The sequence below is a fragment of the Meriones unguiculatus genome, chromosome 7, assembly GCF_030254825.1.
Source record: "Meriones unguiculatus strain TT.TT164.6M chromosome 7, Bangor_MerUng_6.1, whole genome shotgun sequence".
Taxonomy (NCBI): Eukaryota; Metazoa; Chordata; class Mammalia; order Rodentia; family Muridae; genus Meriones; species Meriones unguiculatus.
Window position 1 is genome coordinate 85,191,338 of NC_083355.1, and position 24,907 is coordinate 85,216,244.

Sequence of the window (24,907 nt, forward strand, 5' to 3'; positions counted from 1 at the left end):
GTCAAAGAGTCAGATCCTTTGGAATTGGCATTACAGATAGTTGTGATCTGCCGTGTGGGTCATGGGAATTGAACCTGGGTCCTTTGGAAGAAGAGATACTGAGCCATCTCTCCAGAACTGAAATACTGATATTTGAATGTTGAGATCATTATGATTTCTGTGTGACATAGAATCTTCTTTGTAGGAATAGGGAAACATGCCAACATATAAAGTTTGCCAAGTATTATTCTAATGAATATCCAGGGAAACAACCACTGAACAAAATAAATAAAATATTATAGCTAACCTTCTACCTTCAAACAGTTAACTTTAATTGTCAACACAACCTAGAATCTCTTGGGAAATGAATAACAATGAGGGATTGTCTAGGTTGCCTACATGCCTACATTGCTCTGTCCTATGGTTATGCTCTGGTTAATTATCTCACCTTAACTGATAAAAGATGATGCAGCCTACTGTGGGTGGCACCATTCCCTAGTCAAGGGGTAGTGATCTGTCTAAGATTTGAGAAACTGAGCTGAGGACAAGCCTGCCCTTGATTGTGGATAGAAATGTTTCTAGCTATTTCAGGGTACTTCCACTGTGATTTCCTGCTGTGATGGACTGTACTCTGAAACTCTATGCTAATATAATTTCTCCCTTAAGTTGCTTTTTGTCAGAGTTTTTTTTATCACATTGACAGAAATGAAATTAGAACATCATTCATCATATTTTCCTTTATTCCAAAGTTGGTGTTTTTTTCCATTTTTGTTTATTATACTTTTGTACTTTAACTTAAACTTACAAAGCATTTAGTCTTATTTTGCCTTTTAAGTTATGTTTGACACTAAATAGACCCAGCAGATTGTATTTATATTTTTATGTAACAGTAGCAATTAAAGAGAGGAAATTTGAAATTTGAAAGGGAGCTGAGTAAAGAGGGACATAGGAGGAATTGGAGGAGGAAATGGATTGGGGGAAGGGGAATGATAATGTGATTATACTGTAATTTTAAAAAGAAAAAAATAAAATATTGTATGTTTGAATATTTTTATACTGAATTCTGTTTCTATCAACATTGTTTATTCATATTGATAGATCTAATTATTCATTTAAACTCCCACCAAGTATTTAATTGCATTAATATGTAGTTATTTGATTTTTAAAATAATTTTATTTATTACAATTTATTCACTTTGTATCCCAGCTGTAGCCCCACTCTCATTCCCTCCAAACCCCACTCCCTCACTCTTCCCATGCCCCTCCCCTACCCCACTGATAGGGAAGCTTCTCCTCCCCTTCTGTCTGACCCTAGCCTATCAGGACTCATCAGGACTGGCTGCATTGTCTTCCTCAGTGGCCTGGTAAGGCTGCTCTCCCCCTCAGAGAGAGGTGATCAAAGAGCCAGCCACTGAGTTCATTTCAGAGACAGCCCCTGCTCCCTTTACTAGGGAGCCCACTTGGAGACTGAACTGCCATGGGCTACATCTGTGCAGGGGTTCTAGGTTATGTCCATGAATGGTCCTTGGTTGGAGTATTAGCCTCAGAAAAGACCCAGATTTCTTGGTTCTGTTGTTCTTGTGGAGCTCCAGACCCTTCCAGATCATTCTATCTCCCGCTTCTTTCATAAGATTCCCTGCACTCTGCACTCTGCCCAAAGTTTGGCTATGAGTCTCAGCATCTTTTTTTTTTTTTTTTTTTGTTAAATTCTTTTTTTATTTTATTTTTATTAATTACAGTTTATTCACTTTGTATCCCCCCTGTAGCTCCTCCTCTCCCAATCTTAACCTCCCTCCCCCTTCTCCACCCGTGCTCCTCCCCACTCTTTGATAGGGGAGGACTTTCTCTCCTTCCTTCTTGTAGAGTCTTTCAGAGGCCCTCTGTGGTAGAGTCCTGTCTTGTTCCTTATTTTCACTTTTTTCCAATGTCTATCCTATTTGGCTTTCTGAATGAAGATTGAGCATCTTACCAAAGTCCTCCTTCTTGCTTCTTTAGGGGTACAGATTTTAATATGATTATCCTATGTTATATACTAATATCCACTTATAAGTGAGTATATACCATGTGTGTCTTTCTGCTTCTGAGATACCTCACTCAGTATGGTCTTTTCTAGTTCCCACCCTTTGCCTGCAAATTTCATGATTTCCATGTTTTTAATTGCTGAGTAGTATTCTATTGTGTAACTATGCCACAATTTCTGTATCCATTCCTCCGTTGAGGGACATGTGGGTTGTTTCCAGATTCTGGCGATTACGAATAAAGCTGCTAAGAACATGGTTGAGCAAATGTCCTTGTTGTATACTTGAGCATCTTTTGGATATATGCCTAGGAGTGGTATTGCTGGACCTTGAGGTAACACTATTCCTAATTGTCTGAGAAAGTGCCAGATTGATTTCCAAACTGGTTGTACAAGTTTACATTCCCATCAGCAATGAAGGAGGGTTCCCCTTTCTCCACAACCTCTCCAACATGTGTTGTCACTTGAGTTTTTGATCTTAGCCATTCTGATGGGTGTAAGGTGAAATCTCAGGGTTGTTTTGATTTGCATTTCCCTGATGACTAAGAATGTTAAACATTTCTTTAAGTGTTTCTCTGTCATCCGATATTCCTCTATTGAGAATTCTCCGTTTTGCTCTGTACCCCAGTTTTTAAATTGGATTACTTGATTTTTTGCTTTTTAATTTCTTCAGTTCTTTATATATTCTGGATATTAGCCCTCTGTCAGATACAGGGTTGGTGAAGATCCTTTCTCAATCCGTAGGCTGTCGTTGTGTTCTGACTAAAGTGTCCTCTGCTTTACAGAAGCTTTTCAGTTTCATGAGGTCCCATTTTGTTGCTCTTAGAGCCTGAGCTGTTGGTGTTCTGTTCAAGAATTTGTCTCCTGTGCCAATGAGCTCAAGGATCTTCCCTACTTTTTCTTCTAACAGATTTAGTTTTATGTTGAGGTCTTTGATCCAGTTGGAACTTAGTTTTGTGCAGGGTAATAAGTATGGATCTATTTGCATTTTTCTACATGTAGATATCTAGTTAGACCAGTACCATTTATTAAAGATGCTGTCTTTTTTTTCATTGTATGGTTTTGGCATCCTTGTCAAAGATCAAGTGTCTGTAAGTGTGTGGGTATATTTTTGGGTCTTCTATATGATTCCATTGATCCACCAGCCTTTTTCTATGCTGGTACCATGCAGTTGTGCTTTGTTTGTGTGTGTTTGTTTTTTTATTTTTATTTTTATTTATTTATTTTATTTTTGTTGCTCTGTAGTACATCTTGAGATCAGGGATGGAAATCCCTCCCCAAGATCTTTTATTGTAGAGGATTGTTTAGCCATTCTGAGTTTCTTGTTATTCCATATAACAAGAAGTTGAGAACTTTTCTTCCATGGTATATAAAGAATTATGTTGGTGATATGATGGGAATTGCATTGAATCTGTAGATTGCTTTTGGTAAATGGCCATTTTTACTATATTAATCCTGCCAAGCCATGAGCATGGGAGATCTTTTCATCTTCTGATATCTTCTTCTGTTTCTTTCTTCAGAGACTTGAAGTTTTTTTTCATACAAGTCTTTGACTTGCTTGTTTTAGAGTTACACTATGGTACTTTATGTCCTTTGTGGCTATTGTAAAGGTTGTTGTTTCTCTAATTTTTTTCTGAGCCCATTTGTCTTCTGTATACAGGAGGGCTACTGATTTTTTTGAGTTAACTTCGTGTCCAGCCACTTTGCTGAAGGTATTTATCATCTGTATGAGTTCCTTTGTAGAATTTTTGGGGTCACGCATGTATGCTATCATCTGCATATAGTATGTATAGCATGTATATATATCTATAGCATATAGTACATATAGCATGTATGTGTGTATTTATATATATAATCTGCAAATAGTGATACTTTGGCTTCTTCCTTTCCAAATCAAATCCCCGTGTTCTCCTTTATTTCTTTTATTGCTCTAGCAGGACTTCCAGAACTAATTTGAAGACATATGGAAAGAGTGGGTAGCCTTGCCTTGTCCCTGATTTCAGTGGGATTGATTTAAGTTTCTCTCCGTTTAGTTTGATGTTGGCTATAGGCTTGCTGTATATTGCCTTTACTATGTTTGGGTAAGTGCCTTGTATCCCTGATCTATCCAAGACTTTAAATATGAATGGATTTTGTCAAATGCTTTTTGACATCTAAGGAGATTATCATGTGGGTTTTTTTTTTTTTTTTCTTTCAGTTTGTGTATGTGGTGGATTACCTTGATGGATTTCCATACTTTGAACCACCTCTGCATATCTGGGATAAAGCCTACCTGGTCATAGTGGATGCTATCTTTGATGTGTTCTTGGATTCGGTTTGCGGGTATTTTGTTGAGTATTTTTGCATCAATGTTCATAAGGGAGATTGGCCTGAAATGCTGTTTATTTGTTGGGTCTTTGTGAGGTTTAGGTACCATGGTGTCTGTGGCTTCATAGAATGAGTTTGGTAATGTTCCTTCTGTTTCTATTTTGTGGAATAGTTTGAAGAATATTGGAGTTAGCTCTTCTTTGAAGTCTGGTAAAATTCTGCATTGAAACCATCTGGCCCTGGGCGTTTTTTGGATGGGAGACTTTTGATGACAGTTTTTATTTTCTTAGTGGATATAGGAATTTATTTTTAATTTATTTACCTTGTCTTGATTCAGCTTTGGCAACTGGAATTGATCCAGAAAATTGTCCATTTCATTTAGATTTTCAAATTTTGTGGCATGTAGGCTTTTGAAGACCTAATGATTGTTTGGATTTCCTCAGTGTCTGTGTTATGTCCCCCTTTTTATCTCTGATTTTGTTAATTTGGATAGTGTCTTTCTGCCTTTTAGTTAGTTTGGCTAAGGGTTTGTCTATCTTGTTGAATTTCTCAAAGAATCAGCTCTTGGTATCATTGATTCTTTGAATTGTTTTATTTGTTTCTAATTTATTGATTTCAGCCCTGAGTTTGATTATTTCCAGCCATCTACTCCTCTTTGGTGTGTCTGCTTTTTTTTTCCTAGGGCTTTCAGGTGAACCATTAAGTTGCTTCAATGAGATGTTTCTAATTTCTTCTTGAAGACACTTAGTGCTGTCAACTTTCCTTTAGCACTGCTTTCATTGTGTCCCATAAGTTTGGGACACATAAATTTCTGCCTTCATTTTCTTTGATAGGAAGTTATTAAATTTTTTTCTTTATTTCTTCCCCGACCCAGCTGTCATTGAGTGGCAAGTTGTTCAGTTTCCATGTGTGTGTAGGCTTTTTGCTGTATCTGTTGTTGTTGAGGTCCAGCTTTAGTCCTTGGTTGTCAGATAGGATACAGGGGATTATTTCAGTCTTCTTGTATCTGTTGAGGCTTGCTTTGTGACCAACTATATGGTCTATTTTGGAGAAGGTTCTATGCAGTGCTGAGAAGAAGGTAAATTCTTTTGTGTTTGGATGAAAGGTTCTGTAGATGTCTGTTAGGTCCATTTGATTCATGACCTCTGTTAGGGATATTGTTTCTTTAATTTCTGTTTTGACCTGTTCTTTGTTGAGAGTGGGGTGTTGAAGTCTCCCACTATTAATGTGTTGGGATCTACATGTTGTTTAAGTTTTATTACTGTTTCTTTTACAAATGTGGGTGCCCTTGTATTTGGAGTATAAATGTTCAGGATTGTGATGTCTTCTTGGTGAAAGTTTCCTTTGATGAATATGAAGTGACCTTCTCCATCTCTTCTGATTAATTTTGGTTGAAAATCTATTTTATTATATATTAGAATGGCTCCTCCTGCTTGCTTCTTGGGTCCATTTGCTTGGAAAACTGTCTACTAGCCCTTTACTCTCAGGCAATCTCTATCTTTGTAATTTAGGTGTATTACTTATATGCAACAGATTGTTTGTTCTGCTCTGGCGGCTGGGAGCTTCTAGGAACCCGGGAACTTTTCCCGGGTGGAAGTCATTTGGCTGTGTTCCCTGAGGTCAGACCTCTTGTTTCTCTCACAGTCGGGTTTCCTCCTGACAGGGAAACCCAGTCTCTGGTGCCCTGGGGCCCACAGTTCTGTCTAGGACAGTGAGTTGGGTGGGCAGGCAGGTCTCTGGTTTGGTGGCTGGGTGCTCACTGGATCCCAGGACCTTTTTCAGGGGTTGTTTGGGTGACCTGAGGTCTGTCCAGATTGCTTCCTTCACCGTGCTTTTTTTTTTTTTTCCCCTGGACTGGAAATCCCAGTCCCTTGGGTTTTGCCCCCACAGTTCAGTATGGGATGGTAATCAGAGCACGCAGGTTATGGCTCTGGGTTGGGGATCCAGGAACTCTTCCTGGGTTTAGCTGGGTGACCTGTGTATGGACCTCATTTCTTCCCACACACTATGGGAAACACAGTCGCTGGTGTTTTAGGGCCCAGAGTTTGGTCTGTTGGTCGCTGTGCAATCCCTACTGTACTGCTCGCATCAGGCATATTGTTCTCTCAGCGCTGCCATCTTGGATCCCCCAGTTGATTTTTTTTTTAAAGATAGTTTTTACTATAGCTTAGGCTGAGCTAGTAGTTGCTGTGTATACAACATTAAATGGCCTTGAATTCCGGTCCTTCTGCCTCCTGCTTCCTTCTCTTTGTGTTATAATTATATATGCCACTACAGCCTTCATTCAGAATAATTAATTAAGTGCACTATTGTTAGCTAATTCTAAATTTTATACCAATGTAAACAATTCTTCAAAGAGTTATGTATATGTAAAGGTTTTCTTGGGGTATACATTTACTTAATCCATTGTTGGCAAACAGACTTTTATTTTTAGTTTTACTAGCTTTTAATATTATTCTCCAAGGTAGTTATATCACTTTATTTACTTACTTATTTATTTATTTATTTATTTATTTATTTATTTAAAAGATTTATTTTATTTATTTATTTCATATGCAGTGTTCTGCCTGCATACCAGCAGAGGGCACCAGATCTCATTATAGATAGTTGTGAGCCACCATGTGGTTGCTGGGAATTGAACTCAGGACCCTTGGAAGAGCAGCCAGTGCTCTTAACCTCTGAGCCATCTCTCCAGCCCCCGTTATATCACTTTATATCCTCAACGACGATGCTTTGAAATTTTAATCAAACTTAACATATTGGAATTAAAGTATTAACAATGTGATATGTATTATTTTCATATTGGCAGAGTTTTGATATTTATAAATATTTTTTAAATGAAACTTTAGTTCTTTTTCTATTTTTTCTCTAGTGGTGGTGTGCTTCTAATTATTGGCATTTTTTCCTGTTGGTTTATAGTTTTATTACAGGATCCCTATAATTGCCTTTTGGTATACCTCTTCCTAATAAAAAGCTCATTTGGTTAGGTTTATCTTGTGCTGAGCAACCAAATAAAAATTAATGTTTTCATTATTATCTAGCTTTCCGCCCAAAATGTCATTTTCTCCTAGAGTGAAGTTTGAAGTCTAGGTGATAACAGAAAAGTGATGCAGTGAGAAAATAAACAGTAAAAGATCTAAAGCATATTACTATCGATTATCACGACACATACAGTAAGACAAACAGCATATCACAGATCTCAACATTTAGTTCTGTTTTTGCAGAATAATTTTATTCCATCTTTCTGTGTCCTGTTTTTAACTAATTTGAAATAATTTTCTTTGCTTTCTTGTGTATCTTAATCAATCTCTGAGAAAATTAAGTAACATTATTTACCCATGTTGATTTATTCCTGGATACTAACTGTGACATTTCAGATTACTTTTTTTTTTAAACATATCAAGATAGTTAAACAGTGATGGAGATTAGAGGAAAGCATAGTTTTCTTCCAGAGGAAGGGTAGATGATACTAGAAATGGAGAAGAGAAGAAATGAGTGAGATTTGATGCATTTTTTATGTAAGATATTCTAAACAGACTTGAATATTTTCTTGAGTTATGTTTCTTTCTATATTTTTCATTGACTCCATAGAGTTTGAAGTGTTTGTAAATAGGGAGTTTAGTAGGAGAAAAGTGGGTAATTGTTCTGATGTGTGCATGTTCATTGTAGACCCATCATGAGACATAAAGAATCTGCTTATGCTTCGTGACATAAAAAGTGAAAGCTCTAAAGGAGCTGAAGAAAGAAACTCAGTTAGTGGAGTAACCCCTGCCTTCAGCACAACAAAATGTGGACAAGTGAACTTGAACACCTGCTATCATCACTCCTTGTTTTCACGTTGCTTTCTGATTTACATGTGTTAAAGAGCTATGTCCCAATTTGTCCCAATTAATTGTAACCTTGGAAATCATGAGATGAAGTAAATCTTCCTGTAAGTTTTTCCATTGAGTATTTTGTCAGAACAATGAAAACAGTAGCTGATACAATAATATGATTCAAATAATATAATATCTTCATCTCTCTGATACAATGCTATCATGTTTGCAGACGACAATATTCAAAAATGAAGTAAAATGTGAATATTTTTATATTTAATGTTTAACATATAACGTAATACTTAATTTTATCCCTATATGTAATAATTTATAAGACCCAAGATTTGCCATCAGAGAGATTTTATATAAAAGATTAATTAGTATTAATTTTATTTATGTTTGGATAGGTTAACTTTAGTGCTTTATTAGTGATTAGACAAACACCTCTTAGAGGATAAAATTAAAAGTAGGGCTCTCCAACAGAACCAAAAAATCTGAGCACAGGGGTCTTTCCTGAGACTGATACTCCAACCAAGGACTATGCATGGAGATAACCTAGGACCCCTGCACAGATGTAGCTCATGGCAGTTCAGTGTCCAAGTGGGTTCCATAGTAATAGGAACAGGACTGTCTCTGACATGAACTGATTGGCCTACTCTTTGATCACCTCCCCCTGGGGGGGAGCAGCCTTACCAGGCCACAGAAGAAGACAGTGCAGCCACTCATGATGAGACCTAATTGACTAGGATCAGAAGGAAGGAAAAGAAGACCTCCCCTATCAGTGGACTTGGGGAGGGGCATTCGTGTAGAGGAAGGAGGAAGGGAAGGATTGGGACAGGAGGAGGGAGAGAACCACAGGGGGGATACAAAGTGAATAAAGTGTATTTAATAAAGAATTAAAAAAAAAAAAGAGTAGGGCTCTCTCCTCTAGCCCAGCAAGATGCCCAAAGGAAAGAAGGCCAAGGGGAACGAGCTGGCCTTGCTCCCACCTCCCCCCGTCTTGAAGAAACAGGAGTCCAAAAAGGTGGTCAGTCCTTTGTTTGAGAAAAGGCCGAAGGATTTCTGCATTGGGCAGGACATCCTGCCCAAAAGAGATCTCACGAGCTTCTTCAAATGGCCCGCTACATTAGGCTGCAGAGGCAAAGGGCCATGCTCAGTAAGCGGCTCAAAGTACCTCCTGCCATTAACCAGTTCATCCAGGCCCGGGATGGCAAATATCTACCCCAGCTGCTTAAGCTTGCCCACAAGTACAGGCCAGAGACAAATCAGGAGAAGAAGCAGAAGCTGCTGGCCGTGCTGAGAAGAAAGCTGCTGGGAAAGGGGACGTCCCAACTAAGAGACTACCTGTCCTTCCAGCAGGGGTCCACACAGTCACCACCTTGGCAGAGAACAAGAAGGCTCAGCTAGTGGTGATTGCCCATGATGTTGACCCCATTGAGCTGGTGGTTTTCCTACCTGCCCTGTGTTGAAAGATGGGATCCTCTACTGCATCATCACGGAGAGGCAAGGCTGGGGCGGCTGGTCCACAGGAAGACTTGCACCACGTCACCTTCACACAGGTTAACTCGGAAGACAAGGGTGCTCCGGCTAAGCTGGTGGAGGCTATTAGGACCAATTATAACGACAGATACGACGAGATGTGCTGCCACTGGGAAGGCAATGTCCTGGGTCCTAAATCTGTGGCTTGCATTGCCAACTTGGAAAAGGCAAAGACTACAGAACTCACCACTAAACTGGATTAAATATACACTGCTAAGTTTTCTGTATGTAAATATAATTACAAAATTATATAAAATTATATAAAATTATATTAAAAGCAGGAATTTACTAAAGTATTAGGGATGACACCAACTGAAGGAAGGCATTAGCGATAAAAGATATAAAACACTAAGGTGTGATTCTCAACCTTCTTAATGCTGCAGCCCTTTAATACAGTTTCTCATGCTGTGGTGACCCCAATCATAAAATTATTTCCATTGCTACTTCATAACTGTAATTTTGCTACTGTTATGAATTTGCTACTGCTGTGAATTGTAATGTAAATATCTGTTTCCTAGTGGTTCTAGGTGACCCACCTGAAAGGGTCATTCAACCACCAAAGGGATTGTGAATTTTATACCATACCATTTTATACCATAAAGTTTCAAAGGATGCTGCCTGTTGTGTTTAGGGTTCAGATTACTTGGAGACTGTATTTAATATAGAATGAAGAGCTACAGGTTTAGAATTTGCTCTTGAATAGAACAGAGCATCTATTGGAAAATAAGCATTTCTGCCTAGAACCATTAAAAAAATTCACCATTCTGCGACAGAGTTTACTTTAGAACAGAATTCAAGCCTCAGTTGCAAATTGTAGAGTCTCATTCTTTCTCTGTTTTGTCCTGATCATATTGAATTACATTAAATATTCCAGCTAAGTCACTATGTGTCAGAATATATAAGACCAAATAAAACAACCTGATTGCTTCATGCAAGAGACATCTTTTAAATGTAAAGACTGAGGGAGGATAGAAGAAAACATAAAATGCAAACACTTAAATGAGAGCTGGTAAAGCTATACTAATGTTCAACAGCCTTTAAATTAAAGACTAGATATGAAAGTTTGATTTATGTAATAATAGTCAAGGTACCAGGAATTTTTCACAGCCAAATGTATATCACATAGTAGGAATGTTTTAAAATGTGTAAAATAAACATTTCTATAAACAGAAGCTAACAGAACAATTTTCTAATCACATTGGTGGAATTTATGATACATCTGTCAGTACCTTATAGAGTGCATAGATGACCCGTAAAACAGATGGGAGAATGGAAAGTCAACAGCAAAAATGATGCATGAGTTAACTGACAATGAAAGGACCATTTCTTTTGTGCAAGGATTGTTCTTTTAAATTTTATATGGAATGTTAACCAAAATCTGACCAAGAGATCTCAGGAATGCCTGCATACTCAAGGGATTATTGACAAATGTTCTAAAGACATACATTAGAGAAAGTATAGCAATTTCAGTGAATCTTGCTGGGAAAACTGGATAGTCACATGCAGAAGCCTGAAACTTGAGCACTATCTTTCACCTGTACAAAAGCCTAGCAAGGTGGATTAAAGTCTACATATAAGACTTGAAATGATGGAAGAAAATAGGGAAAACACTTTACAATATTTGTACAGGCAATGATTTCCTGGTTAGGACACCCACCCCCTGCAAGTTACAAGAAACAATAGCAAAAATTGGCAAATGGAATACTGTCAGGCTAGTTTATTTGACACAAACTAGAATCATTTGGGAAAAGGGAACCTACTTGAAAAAAAAAATGCTTCTACCAGATTGGTCTGTGGGCAAGCCTGTGGCTCACTTTCCTGATTAATTTCATATGTGGGAGGGGCTAGCTCACTGTGGGCAGTCCCTTACCTGGGCTGGTGGTCCTCACTGTTATAAGAAAGCAGGCTGAGCAAGCCAGTAAGGAGGTTCAGGGTCTGTGCATCAGCTCTGTCCTTCAGGCCTCTGCCCTGATGTCTCTGTGCTGTACTGTGCTGTGGAACTATAAGCTGAAGCAAACCCTTTCCTCCCCAGATTGCTTTTTATCATGGTGTTTTGTCACAGCAGTGAAAACCCTAAAGCAGTTGTAAAATGCTCTCTGCACATGAGTGCGAACCTGCATTTTTATCCCCAAGCAATCACTTAAAAAGCAAGGCCTGGCTACTTTGGCCTGTTATCCCAGGTTCTTGGAGGGAGAGACAAGTGTTTGCCCACTAGTCTAGCTGAACTAAGGAGCTCCAAATTTAGAGGAGGCCTTTCTCCAAAAGCAAGAGGGAAGCCTGTCATATGATGCACACCTTTAATACTCGCATTTGGGGACAAAGGCAGGAGGGTCTCTGGATATGAGGCTGGCTTAGTCTATAGATTTTCTTCTTCTAGTCTTTCCTTCTGGCATGCACATTTTAAGAGCTGTGGTGATTTTTATTTTCTCAAATAATCTTTTTTGCTCCTTAGTGTGTATAAATGGAAAATACTCTCGGGAAAAACAAAAAACAAAACATCAGCACACTGAAATTACCTAATAAGGTATTCGCATTCTACTAGTTGAGCTTATACATTTATTTTCATTTATCTATGCTATTTCAAACAAATGTGATGGCAGGGATAGCAGTATTGTTTATCTCCTTTTTTTAGGTGTTGTGTGTAGGCATAAGGTTATGGTGTAATTCAAATGCTGATTTCTGTATCTCCACTTGCTGAGCTCTCTCTCTCTTCTGGCCCTTCCTGAACATCTCCCCCTCGTTGAATCCCCTAATTCCTCTTCTAACCCCTCATCCCCTGGCTGGTAAGAAGCCTGGCCATATCAGGGAAAGATTGGAGAGCAGATTTATGCAACATTAAAACAGGAGATTCTCAGAACAAGGCTTGCAACCAGATATGGAGGATACAGAAATCAGCATTTGAATTACACAATAACCTAATGCCTACAGTTGTGAGATCAGGGAATTGCTATTATATATTAGTAAATTAATCCTCTAGAAGTAAGAACAAGATTTCTACATTTTAATTTCTTTATGTTTTTTTTATTTATATGAGGTCAGTATATTTTAATTAGCTGCTTGTCATTGAAATATTGGCTTTGTTTTGACTATTAACAATTTCTCCTCAATTTAGCAGGCAAAAAATTGAATGCTGATGTTTAGGAAAGAAATATAAAGAATACATTTCATTTAAAATTACTTTTGGCCAGCACTAGCTGTAGTGAAGCATAAACAAAAAAAATTAATTTTATTTTCTTTTCCCTTTTCTTGTTTAGTGAGTGATAGCTGCTTCAGGAATCTTGCAGAAGATCGCAGTGGGATAAATCTAAAAGATCTTGTCCAAGATCCTTCTTTGTGAGTATTTGGTTTTTATCACTAAGTATAATTTAAAACTGTTTTTACATCAACTGAAAAATGGTTTATATAAAAAAGTTAAATATCTTTTTTCTGATAATTTGTTACACTTAGCAAAGTCTAATGGAATAATGTGTATATACACACATGAAAAACTTTAGAAAACTAGAAAAGATGGTATCATTCTAAAGATTGACTTTCATAGCACTTGTAATTGGTGACAGTAGTGTGGCAGGAGATAGTGGTAAATATTTTTTTCTTACTAATTGACTTGTTTGGGGAGATGAGAGTAAATTAGCTTACATCAATTTTTACTTTCTTTGAACATCTTATTTGTAATAACTATTCTTAAAATTAGAAATATAAAATATAATAATTAAAACTGTGCACCATAGAACGTTTGGAGTTATGTAGCTTTCAATATTTTTTATACTCACATGAATTTATTGATTACAATTTATTCACTTTCTGTCTCTGCTGCAGCCCCCTCCCTGGTCTCCTCCCAGCCCCATCTACCCTCGCTCTTCTCCCCCAAGCTTCTTCCCTAGTACCCTGATAGGGGAGAACCTGTACCCCTTCTATCTGACCCTAGTCTATCAGGGCTCATCAAGGCTGGCTGCATCATCTTCCTCTGTCACCTGGCAAGACTGCATGCCCCCCCTCCAGGGGGAAGTGAGCAAAGAGTCAGCCACTGATTTCCTGTCAGAGAAGCCCCTCTATCCCTTACTAGGGAATCCACTTGGAAAGTGGGTTTCCTCTGAGCAGGGTGTCTATGTCCTCTCCATAAAGGTCCTTGGTTGGAGTATCGGTCTTTGCAGGTCCCTGGGCCCAGGATTTTTGGCTCTGTTGTGGAGTTCTTTGGAAATCAATCTGGCGCTTTCTCAGAAAATTAGGAATAGTGTTAATTCAAAATTCACCTATACCACTCCAGGCATATACCTCTTAGAGCCTGAGCTGTTGGTGTTCTATTTCTTATAAGCATACATTCTAGTATAATATCATTATTTAATAGTTTCATTAAGTTTTGGAATTTTATGCTTATTGAAAGATAGATTAAAAAAGGCAGAACCCAAAAAGACTATTTCATACTATAGATCTAATGTGATAGTTATCCTGTAATTATCAAGGTATAGGTATCCTGTAATTATATATATATATATATATTTCCCACAATTTTACATCCATTTCACTATAACAAATACTAGATTGCAATTGAATGCATGAGCTATTGTTTGAATATAGTCAAAGAAGGACGCCACAGTAGAAAAGAAATAAGAAAAAATCACAAATATTGCAGGATTATTTTGTCTTGTTACTAATTTGTAATAATGAGAATAAAATTTGATTTGTGGCAAGACTGAGATAAGGAAATATCTAATAGCATCTTTTTTTTTCTGTCTATCTCCATCCTATAGGTGTTAAATGTAAAAACAAGTAGGATTTGACACTCATTTTAGCTGGTTAATGTATCTGATTGGTTGAATTACCAACTTGCATGCACACTAAGTTTCTAAGTGAACAACCACTTAAATAACTTGCCTTCTGTTTCTGATGCAGAAATTAAGATTGTAGCCTCTGCTCTATGTATAATTTGTCAATTTCTGTTGTGTTATAAGCCCTTTGTAGTTTTAGTGTCTCAATACAGTGAAATGTCTTTAGTTTGATGTTATATTTATATTAGTACAATCTGTATGCACATAATTTTCAGTAATTTAAGAAATCGTTCTTCTCGTGATATAATTTAACTTTTTTCAAAACTCTTTTTTTCTTTTGATGTTTTATTTATTTATTTTTTTTAATTTTTATTTATTTATTTTTTTTTATCAGTTACATTTTATTAACTCTGTATCCCAGCCGTGTCCCGATCCCTCATTCCCTCCCAGTCCCTTTCTCCCTCCCTCATCTCCACCGTGCCCCTTTCCAAGTCCACTGATAGGGGGGACCTCCTCCCCATTCATCTGATCCTGTTTTATCAGGTATCTTCAGGACTGGCTGCAAAGCCCTCCTCTGTGGCCTAACAGGACTGCTCCTCCCTTCGGGGGTGGGGAGACCAAAGAGCCAGTCATTGAGTTCCGTAAAGTAATGCATATTGTTTTTTATTTTTAATGCATATTGTTTTAAGTTACAAAATGTAATTTTTTTTTTCTGGAGAGATAGCTGTGTTATAAGTAATTTATTTATGCTATTGTTAGCTGCATTCTTTATAGAGTTAATTCTCTTTACTTTCCAAACAGTTTTAACTTGTGGTATGGGTGAGGCAAAAAAGTCACCCCATTTGTGTTTTGAACTTTCTCCTTCCTTCCTTCCTTCCTTCCTTCCTTCCTTCCTTCCTCCCTCCCTCCCTCCCTTCCTCCTTCCCTCCATCTCTCTTTCTCTCTCTTTCTGTCATTACCAATATTAAAATACAAACAAGGCTCTAATTTTGTAACCATTCATTTTAAAAATTTATTTTCCCTACTTTGCATAGTATTTCTTATTATATTCTTCAAATAAAAAAGATGTATGCTTATATAGATTATAGCTCAAATAAGAATACTAACATGGAATGATTAAAAAACAAAAGCAACAGCCTGTTTATACAAATATATTTGATGTTATAGATCATTGGTGATAAAGAAACACATACTAATTATTCTATATATATTTTGATATTATAAATCATGAATGATTAATAATAATAAGTTTATTTTGAACAAACTGGAAAAATACGTGTGTGTGTATATACACACAAGTATATATACCAAACTAGAAAAATACTTGTATATATTCAAGTATATATACACATTTATACATATATATACATTTCTAAATATACACTTCTTAAATGTGAAAAATGGTATTTGCTTATATTTTCACAAAATTTGGAAGGAAATTTGTTCTTTTGGTATTTCTAGAACACCGCCTTATCCCCCGAGTATACTTGTCATCACACTGCAGCCTCACTGATTAAATAATATTTTGGTCCCTTGGATCATGACATTAAATATGAAGGAAAGACAGGATTGCTGCCTGGGAAGCAATCATCTCTAAATATAGACTGTGCTTATCTGCTGGTGTTAACACAGGTTGCTATGGTGAATTGAATTTCTTAAAAATGCCAGTCAGCAGAGGGTAAACAGTGGCTTCTGAAGTGGTTATTTCTTATAAAGTTGGACCGTCTCATACTACATTTTCAGAAAGGTTAAAATGTAATTAATAGTTTTAATAAATTATTTATAAAATTTCAATTTTAATGTATCTTTAGAGTCCTTATTATATAAAATAGAAGAGGTTTTGTATTATCATTTTATTTTACTGTAGACAAATTTCATTTAGTATTAATATTTATTTTTCTAGCAGCAATATTAAATATTCCTGGGTTTTCACTTTGCTGCCCACAGTTATGTTAATTCTAAAAAAACCTATTGCAGCTATCTTGTAAGTAACATCTCTAAATGTAAAATATATCAGTTTCACTTTTTTCCCTGCTTGATAGATTGGCCTATAATGTGTTTATTATAATGAAACAGTCTAATATGATACAGTACAGTTGGTGTCATGTTACGTTAAGCTACAAACCCCAAAGCACAATTGGGGTTTTTAAAAAGACATTTCCCCACCTGCATTCCTGAGAGTAACTGGTTAACTTCTCATTTGCTTATTCTTTTAGAATTCAACCGGAAAACACTAGTGATGCTTAAAATCTTAGTAACTAGGGTTAGCAGATATTCCTCCTGTGATCACAGAGATACATAATATCTTAAGGGTTTAGCATAAATCATATAAGAAGGCAAAAGCAATTAGTGAAGTAAAGGTGTGAGATAAGAAAGGAATTTAGTAAGCTTTCTTGTACCCATCTCTTTACAGACAGGACAAATTGTACTGCTTTTTATGCATTCAACAACATTCACAAGCACTGAGGAAGCCAGGTGAGAGACCATACTGCCGACTCTTGGTATGACAATCCAAAAAAGACTGAAGACAGCATAAAGGAAAGAGTTGCCCACGTCACCCCTTTTTCCAACACTCAGCAGTCCAGCACACAGAGAGAAATCTTACGCTTGGGAGAGGGAGAGAAAATGAAGTACAGGTTTTAGACTTGAAACACAGTTGAAGGCCTTGTCAATTTGAAACCTGTTGTTTAGCAAAGACCCACGATCTTTGCTATTGCCAAGCAAATGCTTGTGGACTAAGCTCCTTGATCAGTGTTTGAGCATGTGACTGATTGTCGTCCTTGTCCCTCCTCTCAACTTTACAGGAAGAATGTAGAACAGAGTTCAATTACCAGTGATCAGAGCACAAAAGCTTTGTCATAGGCCCTGGGAAAGAGTAGGATTTCTTTTTTTCTTCCTTTTTTTCTTTTTAACATTGTGTTTACCAAGATTCTGGCAATAGCTTTATGTAACAAGATACAGCATTCCAGGCCTGCCACTCAACTTGTTTGTGGTAAGTCTCAGCTTCAATATGAAGCTGTTAAAAACAAGAAAGTCCTGCTTTTTACATGCTAAATATCTTGTGTCATTCAACATAGTTATGAATTTTAGACAGTAAGAATAGGATTAAAAGCTAAACATCGCAGCATAAACAAAATTTATACAATACATAAAGTAGCTATTACTGGCTACATAAAAATTGCCCAACAGGTTAAAACTTGCATAACACGTGCACTTTAGAATTGTTAGCAATCAGGCTCAGAAAATAACTATGTCAACTAAACAATCCCTCTCCAAAGCCAAAGTGTAGTAACACAATCTAACCCTAACAGCATTCAGTTAATACTGATGTGGATATGAATCCCGGAACTTTGGGGGCTTTCTTATACTGCAAAGGGCTGGGTATCTCTGGTTCATTCAAAGCAGCTGACGACAAACTCTGAGGATGTCAGTAATCTTAGTTAAGAGCAGAACTGATGGTGCCCAGCTCTGACCTCCCAGGAAGCATGGCTAGTGTGTCCACAAAAGTAGAATGTTTTAAATCAAAGGCACACTGTTGTGGTAGCTAAAGAGATAGCAAACTACCTCTTTCTTTAAAAGTTCCTTCCCCAAGTAAACCGAAGTATACGTGAGGAAAATTTAAAATATACTTATCTACAGAGCAAGGATTTTTGAATATTAATGTAATCCCCACTTTGAAATTTTTTCCTGGTTTTTTATTTTTATTAATTACAGTTTATTCACTTTGTATCTCCCCTGTACCTCCCTCCCTTCTCTCCTCCCAATCCCACACTCCCTCTTCCCCACCCGTGTCCCTCTTCCAGTCCACTGAAAAGGGAGGTCCTGCTCCCCTTCCCTCTGACCCTAGTCTATGAGTTCTCATCAGGAGTGGCTGCATTGTCTTCTTCTGTGGCCTGGTAAGGCTGCTCCCCCTCAGGGGGAGGTGATCAAAGAGCAGACAAATCAGTTCATGTCAGAGACAGTCCCTGTTCCCATTGCTATGGAGGCCACGTGGACACTGAACTGCCATGGGCTACCTCTGTGCAGGGGTTCCAGTTCCATGAGTGGTCCTTGGCTGGAGTATCAGTTTCAGAAAAGAACCCTGTGCCCAGACTTTTAGGATCTGTCACTGTCCTCATGAAAATTTTTACTAGAGTCATTTCATTATTTCTGGTTACATCTTAAAGATGGATCCAGATTCAGTTTCTATTGATGTATCCTTAAATATATCTACTAAAAAAATATTAGCTTTATTCCAAATATCTTAACCATTAGTATGACTGCAAAGTACTATCTTCCACAGTCCCCAAATACTGGCAGAGGAAAAGGTGTTCAAGCAGCAGGCAACAATCACGTTACACAGCGGAATCCAAGGGCTGCTGACTAGTCCGGGACAAATCTAAGAAGAAGGGAATTCATGCACATTACTAAGTATGTCATAATCTTCACAGTTGAGAGCTCCTTCAACATTGCACTCTCCAACAACCCTGGTCTTCCTGGACACTGTGGCGAGTCTGAGCTTGAACTGGCAGCCTTCTTTTTTAATTCTTGCTGTGCTTCTTACGCTTCCTTTTCTTTCTGGCTTTGTCTTGCTGTTGTTCTCTCTCGCTCTTCACTGCTTTTCTACTTTTTTGTTTGCAACTCTTCATAGTCCAACTCTGTCAAAGGCTCAGATGATAGTGATTTGTCTTCATGCATCTTTCTCTTCTTGTTGAGTCCTTTGGTGTCCTTTTCTCTTTGAGTCACATTCTTTGACTTCATTTTCTCTTTTTGAACCATCCTTGGTATAGAGGCAATAAGGCAGCCCTGCTTCAGCTCTTCTGGGGCCTGCTCTCTCTGCCTGCGTGTCTAGCTGGTCACTATGGGGACGGGAGACAGTTGTGTGGCCCACATGAATCCAGTAGTGGTGGCTCAATCAAGGGGTCCAATCCAGTCTTCAGGGCCAATAATCCAGGTTTATCTGAAGTGACTAAGGCCTACCTGGGAGCAGGTAAAGGAGCAGCTAAAAAAGAAAAAGAAAGGTTCTAAGAATTTGGATGAATTTGCAGAAAAAAAAAATGAGTGAGAATTGGAAGAACTAGAAAAGAAATAGAGAGAAATTATTAAGTGGAAATGAGAGCTCATCCAAAAAAAAAAAAAAAAAAAAAAGAGGGAAAGAAAAAAAGAAAAGAAGAAATATGGTAGGTATTCTTCTTCATAGAGGTCTGATTCTTCCAGCAGAATAAGGATAAAAATCACACAAAAAGGAGGATTAAAAAGAAGGACTTTTGCAATAAGTCTCCTGGGAGCTCAGTATCAGACACTGACTCAGACAGCAAGAGTAGGGTTTCTCTTTATATTATTTACACCCTAGTGTAGATCTGAATCATGTTTACTTTCTTCTTAAGGATATATAGGCCCCTCTGTCTTTAAAACTGGGGTGCAAGCCCAGCTGACGTGGCCAAATCAACTACCTTCACCAACCCTACCATACTATCTGAACTACTAACCTTGGTTAGTATAGTATAATACAGAAATCCATTCCCTGGTGGTATGATCTAGGCAAAGCACAAGATATTGTTCTCTGGTACTTCACTAGGTTAGTAAAACTGTAATGGGTAGATTGCTAAGACTGCTTGCAGTACAAGCCTCTGCTATAGCTCCTGTGCTGTGGAAACATGCACAGTCCTGGTTTTTCAGACTTTACTCTAGGTAGCTCTGCCTGTGGCTGCTTTCAATGGTTTCAGCCCTTGTGTTCATCTAAATAGGCAACTGACATCAGTGTGGGTCCAGTGAATGATGAAATTGGGTGTATTGGTAGCCAGACATGTACTATAGGAGCCTGTTGGAGTCCCATCCATGATGACTTTGTCTTGAGCTGGGTAGAATCCTACAGTGATTAACCATGGCTAGGAACAGAGTGAGGCTTGTGAGAACAGATTACTTTATTTAGGTACTTCTGGTTTTTCTTAAAGAACACACCAACTTTATATTTGGATAAACTGAGACTTGGATTAACATTCTACCATGAAGATAGTGACAGAATGCCAAAAGTAGATGCCTAGACAATCTGGACCTGAACGTCATCTAGTGCTGAATAATGGATGTAATAATAGACTCAAAGAAGATAAACAATCTGCTTAGAGGCACAAAACAAACAAACAAAATATAAAAAAATATCTGAATAAGAAGCCTGAGCCATCAATACTTAGCTAGTATTGAATGTGAAAAAAACATCAGTGATTTTCAGGAAGTCATTACCTTATTTACCAGTGAAAGTAAGGTGCTCGACAATGACCAGATATGTTCCTTGAGGGAGGATTCTTAGATTTGATTTATAACATCGACCTCAAGGAAACTGAATGAGCTGGAGAAATATTTTAATACTCTAACAGGAATATTACCTTCCCTGTCTTCCCCATTGTACTTGGTATTGAACTGACTTGAATATACTAGCCAAGTGCTCAATCATTTAGCTATATAAGAAAACAAAGATGGGTAAACATATTTTTGTGATTAAACACAAATTCTTAATCTGAAATGTACACTCAGAGAAATTGAAAGCATGGAACCCATCAATTAGTGAGTTCAGGGCAGACTATAGGAAAATGTATAATGGAAGAAAAAGGAAAATACAATAGTGAAGATTAAAAGAGAAAGTTTATGGGAACTTTGGGTAAAGAGAAAATATTGGTATTATTGGAGTTCAAGGATGTAAGAATGCCAAAGGACTAGAAAGTTTATTCAAAGAAACAATATAGTGAAACATAGTATCTAAAAAAGCATTCAAATATACAGGTACCAAGAGGTCACAAGAAGAGACTTAAGTGCTATTTCAAGACATACTTAAGCTTGTAAATGTGAAAGAGAAGATTCTAAAGCTGTAAGAAAAAAAGAAACACCAAGGGCTGTCTCAGTTCACCTCACTGTAAACTTCTTAGCAGAAACATTAAAAGACTAAAGGAGAGTGGCATGAGAGTTTCTGAATACTAAAGAGGCATGAAAGAAAGCAAAACAAAACAAAACAAAAATTTGTATCCAAAAGTGCTATACAAGAAGATATAAAAACATTCCCAGACAAAGCTTGGTAAATATATTTCTACACCTGTTTCACAAAAATACTGAAGGATGCTCTTCAAACTGGAAGAGCTGTTAATGAGTAGAAGCAGATCAAGAGAACATAAACATAACCATTGGTGTGAATAATATACAAATTAAGATTATTTAGTACTAAAAGCACAGTGATTAAACCCTTTATATCTTTAGCAAGAAGACTTAAAAACAGTCATTTAGAATATAACATTAATATATTAAGGGATAGCCAATATAGAAAGATGACTATTGCACAGTAGAGTGACTATAAATCATACTAATGTACTACATGTTTTAAAAGCTACAAGGAAGGATTTTGAAAAATTTGTCTACACAGAAATCTTAAATATCTGAGGACACACATGCACACATACAGAGTGGTGGTTTAAATGTCCTCTTTAGGCTCATGTATTTGAACACCTAGTCCCCAGGTGGTGGAGCTGTTTGGGGAGGTTTTGGAGCCTTGCTGAAAGAATTATGTCACTGGGGGAGGGCTTTGAGAATTTCTACCTGTAATCCACTTCTAATATGGTCTTTTGAGATCCTGTATGAAGAAATGTATATCCAGATTCCTGCTCTGGCCACTTGCTATTATTGTAGGTAATCACTCTGTGAACCCTGAGATTATTTTTTTAATTTTCTTTAATTTAATTTATTTATTTTTATTAATTACAGTTTATTTACTTTATAACCCAGCTATAGCCCCCAATTCTTCCTCTCCTCCCAATCCCATCCTCCTTTCTTCATCTCCTCCCATGCCCTTCCCCAAGTCCACTGATATGGGAGGTCCTCCTCCCCTTCCCTCTGACTCTAGCCTTTCAGGTCTCATGAGGACTGGCTGCATTGTCTTCCTCTGTGGCCTGGCAAGGCTGATCCCCCCTCAGGGGTAGATGATCAAGGAGCAGAGGATTTTTTTAAAAAAATTTAATGTGAATTATTGTACATGTACTAAATGACTACAGCATACACTGATCAAATTCTTTTTTATTATTAGTTACATTTTATTAACTCTGTATCCCAGCTATATCCCACTTCCTCATTCCCTCCCAATCCTACCTCGCTCACTCATCTCCTCCCTGCCCCTTTCCAAGTCCACTGCTTGGGTAGGACCTCCTCCCTTTTCATCTGACCCTGTTTTATCAGGCATCTTCAGGACTGGCTGCAAATTCCTCCTCTGTGGCCTAGCAGGACTGCTCCTCCCTTGGGGGGTGTGGAAGTCAAAGAGCCTACCATAGAGTTTTTGACAGAAATAGTCCCTGTTTCCCTTACTAGGGAAGGTTACTGAGCTACCACGGGCTACATCTGAACACAGGTTCTAAGTAATATGCCTACATGGTCCTTGGTGGAGTATCAGTCTCAAAAAAGACCCCTGTGCCCAGATATATTTGTTCCTTGTGGAGCTCCTATCCTCTCCACGTCATACTAACTCCCCCTTCTTTCATATGATTCCCTGTACTCTGCCCAAGATTTGGTTATGAGTCTTAGTATCTGCTTTGATACACTGCTAGGTAGAGTCTTTCAGAGGCACTCTGTGGTAGGCTCCTGTCCTGTTGCTTGTTTTCTCCTATGTCCAACGCACTTCCCATTTGTCTTTTTAAGTGAGGATTGATCATCTTACCCCAGGTCCTCTTTCTTGTTTATCTTCTTTAGGTGTATAGATTTCATTATGTTTATCATATCTTATAGGTTTATATGGGTGAGTATATACCATGTGTGTCTTTCTCCTTCTGGGATACCTCACTCAGAATGATCTTTTCTAGATCCCTCCATTTGCCTGCAAATTTCATGATTTCCTCATTTTTGATTGCTGAATAGTATTCCATTATGTAAAAGTACCACAATTTCTGTATCCGTTCCTCCGTTGAGGAACATCTGGGTTGTTTCCAGGTTCTGGCTATTACAAATAAAGCTGCTACAAACATGGTTGAGCAAATGTCCTTGTTGTGAACTTGAGGAAATTTTGGGTATATGACTAGGAGTGGTATAGCTGGATCTTGAGGAAGCACTATTCCTAATTGTCTTAGAAAGCCCCAGATTGATTTCCAAAGTGGTTGTACCAGTTTACATTCCCACCAGCAATGGAGGAGGGTTCCCTTTCTCCACAACCTCTCTAGCACGTGTTGTCACTTGAATTTTTGATCTTAGACATTCTGATGGGTGTAAGGTGAAATCTCAGGGTCGTTTTGATTTGCATCTCCCAGATGGTTAAGGATATTGACCATCTCTTTAAGTGTTTCTCTGCCATTCTATATTCCTCTACAGAGAATTCTCTGTTTAGCTCTGTACCCCATTTTTAAATTGGATTACTTGATTTATTGCTTTTTAACTTCTTTAGTTCTTTATATATTCTGGATATTAGCCCTCTGTCAGATATAGGGTTGGTATTTTGATGGGAATTGCATTGAATCTGTAGATTGCTTTTGACAGGATGGCCATTTTCACAATGTTAATCCTACCAGTCTATGAGCACGGGAGATCTTTCCATCTTCTGATATCTTCTTCAATTCTTTTCAAACAGGTCTTTGACTCTCTTGGTTAGAGTCACCCCAAGGAACTTTATGTTATTAGTGGCTATTGTGAAGGGTGTTGTTTCCCTGATTTCTTTCTTAGCTTTTTTGTCTTTGGTATACACGAGGGCTTCTGATTTTTTTGAGTTGATTTTGTATCCTGCCACTTTGCTGAAGGTGTTTATCAGCTAAAGGAGTTCTCTGGATGAATTTTGGGGGTCGCTCATGTAGACTATCATATCATCTGGGAATAGTGACACTTTGACCTATTCCTTTCCGTTTTGTATCCCCTTGATCTCTTTTAGTTGTCTTATTGCTTTAGCTAGGACTTCAAGTACTATGTTGAAGAGATATGGAGAGAGTGGGCAGCCTTGCCTTGTCCCTGATTTCAGTGGGATTGATTTAAGTTTCTCTCCATTGAGTTTGATGTTGGCTATAGGCTTGCTGTATATTGCCTTTACTATCTTTAGGTATGTTCCTTGTATCCCTGATCTCTCCAAGACTTTAAACATGAATGGGTGATGGACTTTGTCAAATGCTTTTTCAGCATCTAAGGAGATGATCATGTGGTTTTTCTCCTTTAGTTTGTTTATGTGGTGGATTACCTTGATGGATTTCCGTATGTTGAACTGCCCTTGCATGCCTGGGATGAAGCATACTCCAGAAACCTGAGAATTTGTTCTTTACTGAAAAAAAAAAAAAAACCTGTTTCTAGTTGTGGTGTGGTACAGCCCTGTGACACACCTTTAACCCAAGAATGGATTAAATAACTCAATAGGTTAATAGCAGAGCAAGCAACCAGTTGACAGGGCATGAACAACAGCAATAACCACCACAACAACAACAAAAAATTAAAAAAAAACAAAACAAAAACAAAACATTGAGAGTAAGAGGAAGTCAGGAGGCCAGATAGACACACAAGAAGTA

The 24,907-nt window shown here is 37.7% G+C and overlaps 1 protein-coding gene and 2 pseudogenes across 25 annotated transcripts in view; all 3 read left to right on the plus strand.

Moving 5' to 3' along the window:
* Positions 1-24,907, plus strand: part of Gphn (gephyrin) — a 416,220-nt gene that overhangs the window by 83,690 nt on the left and 307,623 nt on the right. For all 25 annotated transcript variants that reach the window (XM_060387712.1, XM_060387715.1, XM_060387716.1 and 22 more), the window contains exon 2: positions 12,912-12,990. In XM_060387712.1, the coding sequence (XP_060243695.1) occupies positions 12,912-12,990 (79 nt within the window). The remainder of the gene's footprint in view (positions 1-12,911; positions 12,991-24,907) is intronic.
* LOC110565077 (large ribosomal subunit protein eL8-like) lies at positions 9,059-9,865 on the plus strand (annotated as a pseudogene).
* On the plus strand, positions 18,465-24,265 carry LOC132655261 (protein FAM133B-like; annotated as a pseudogene).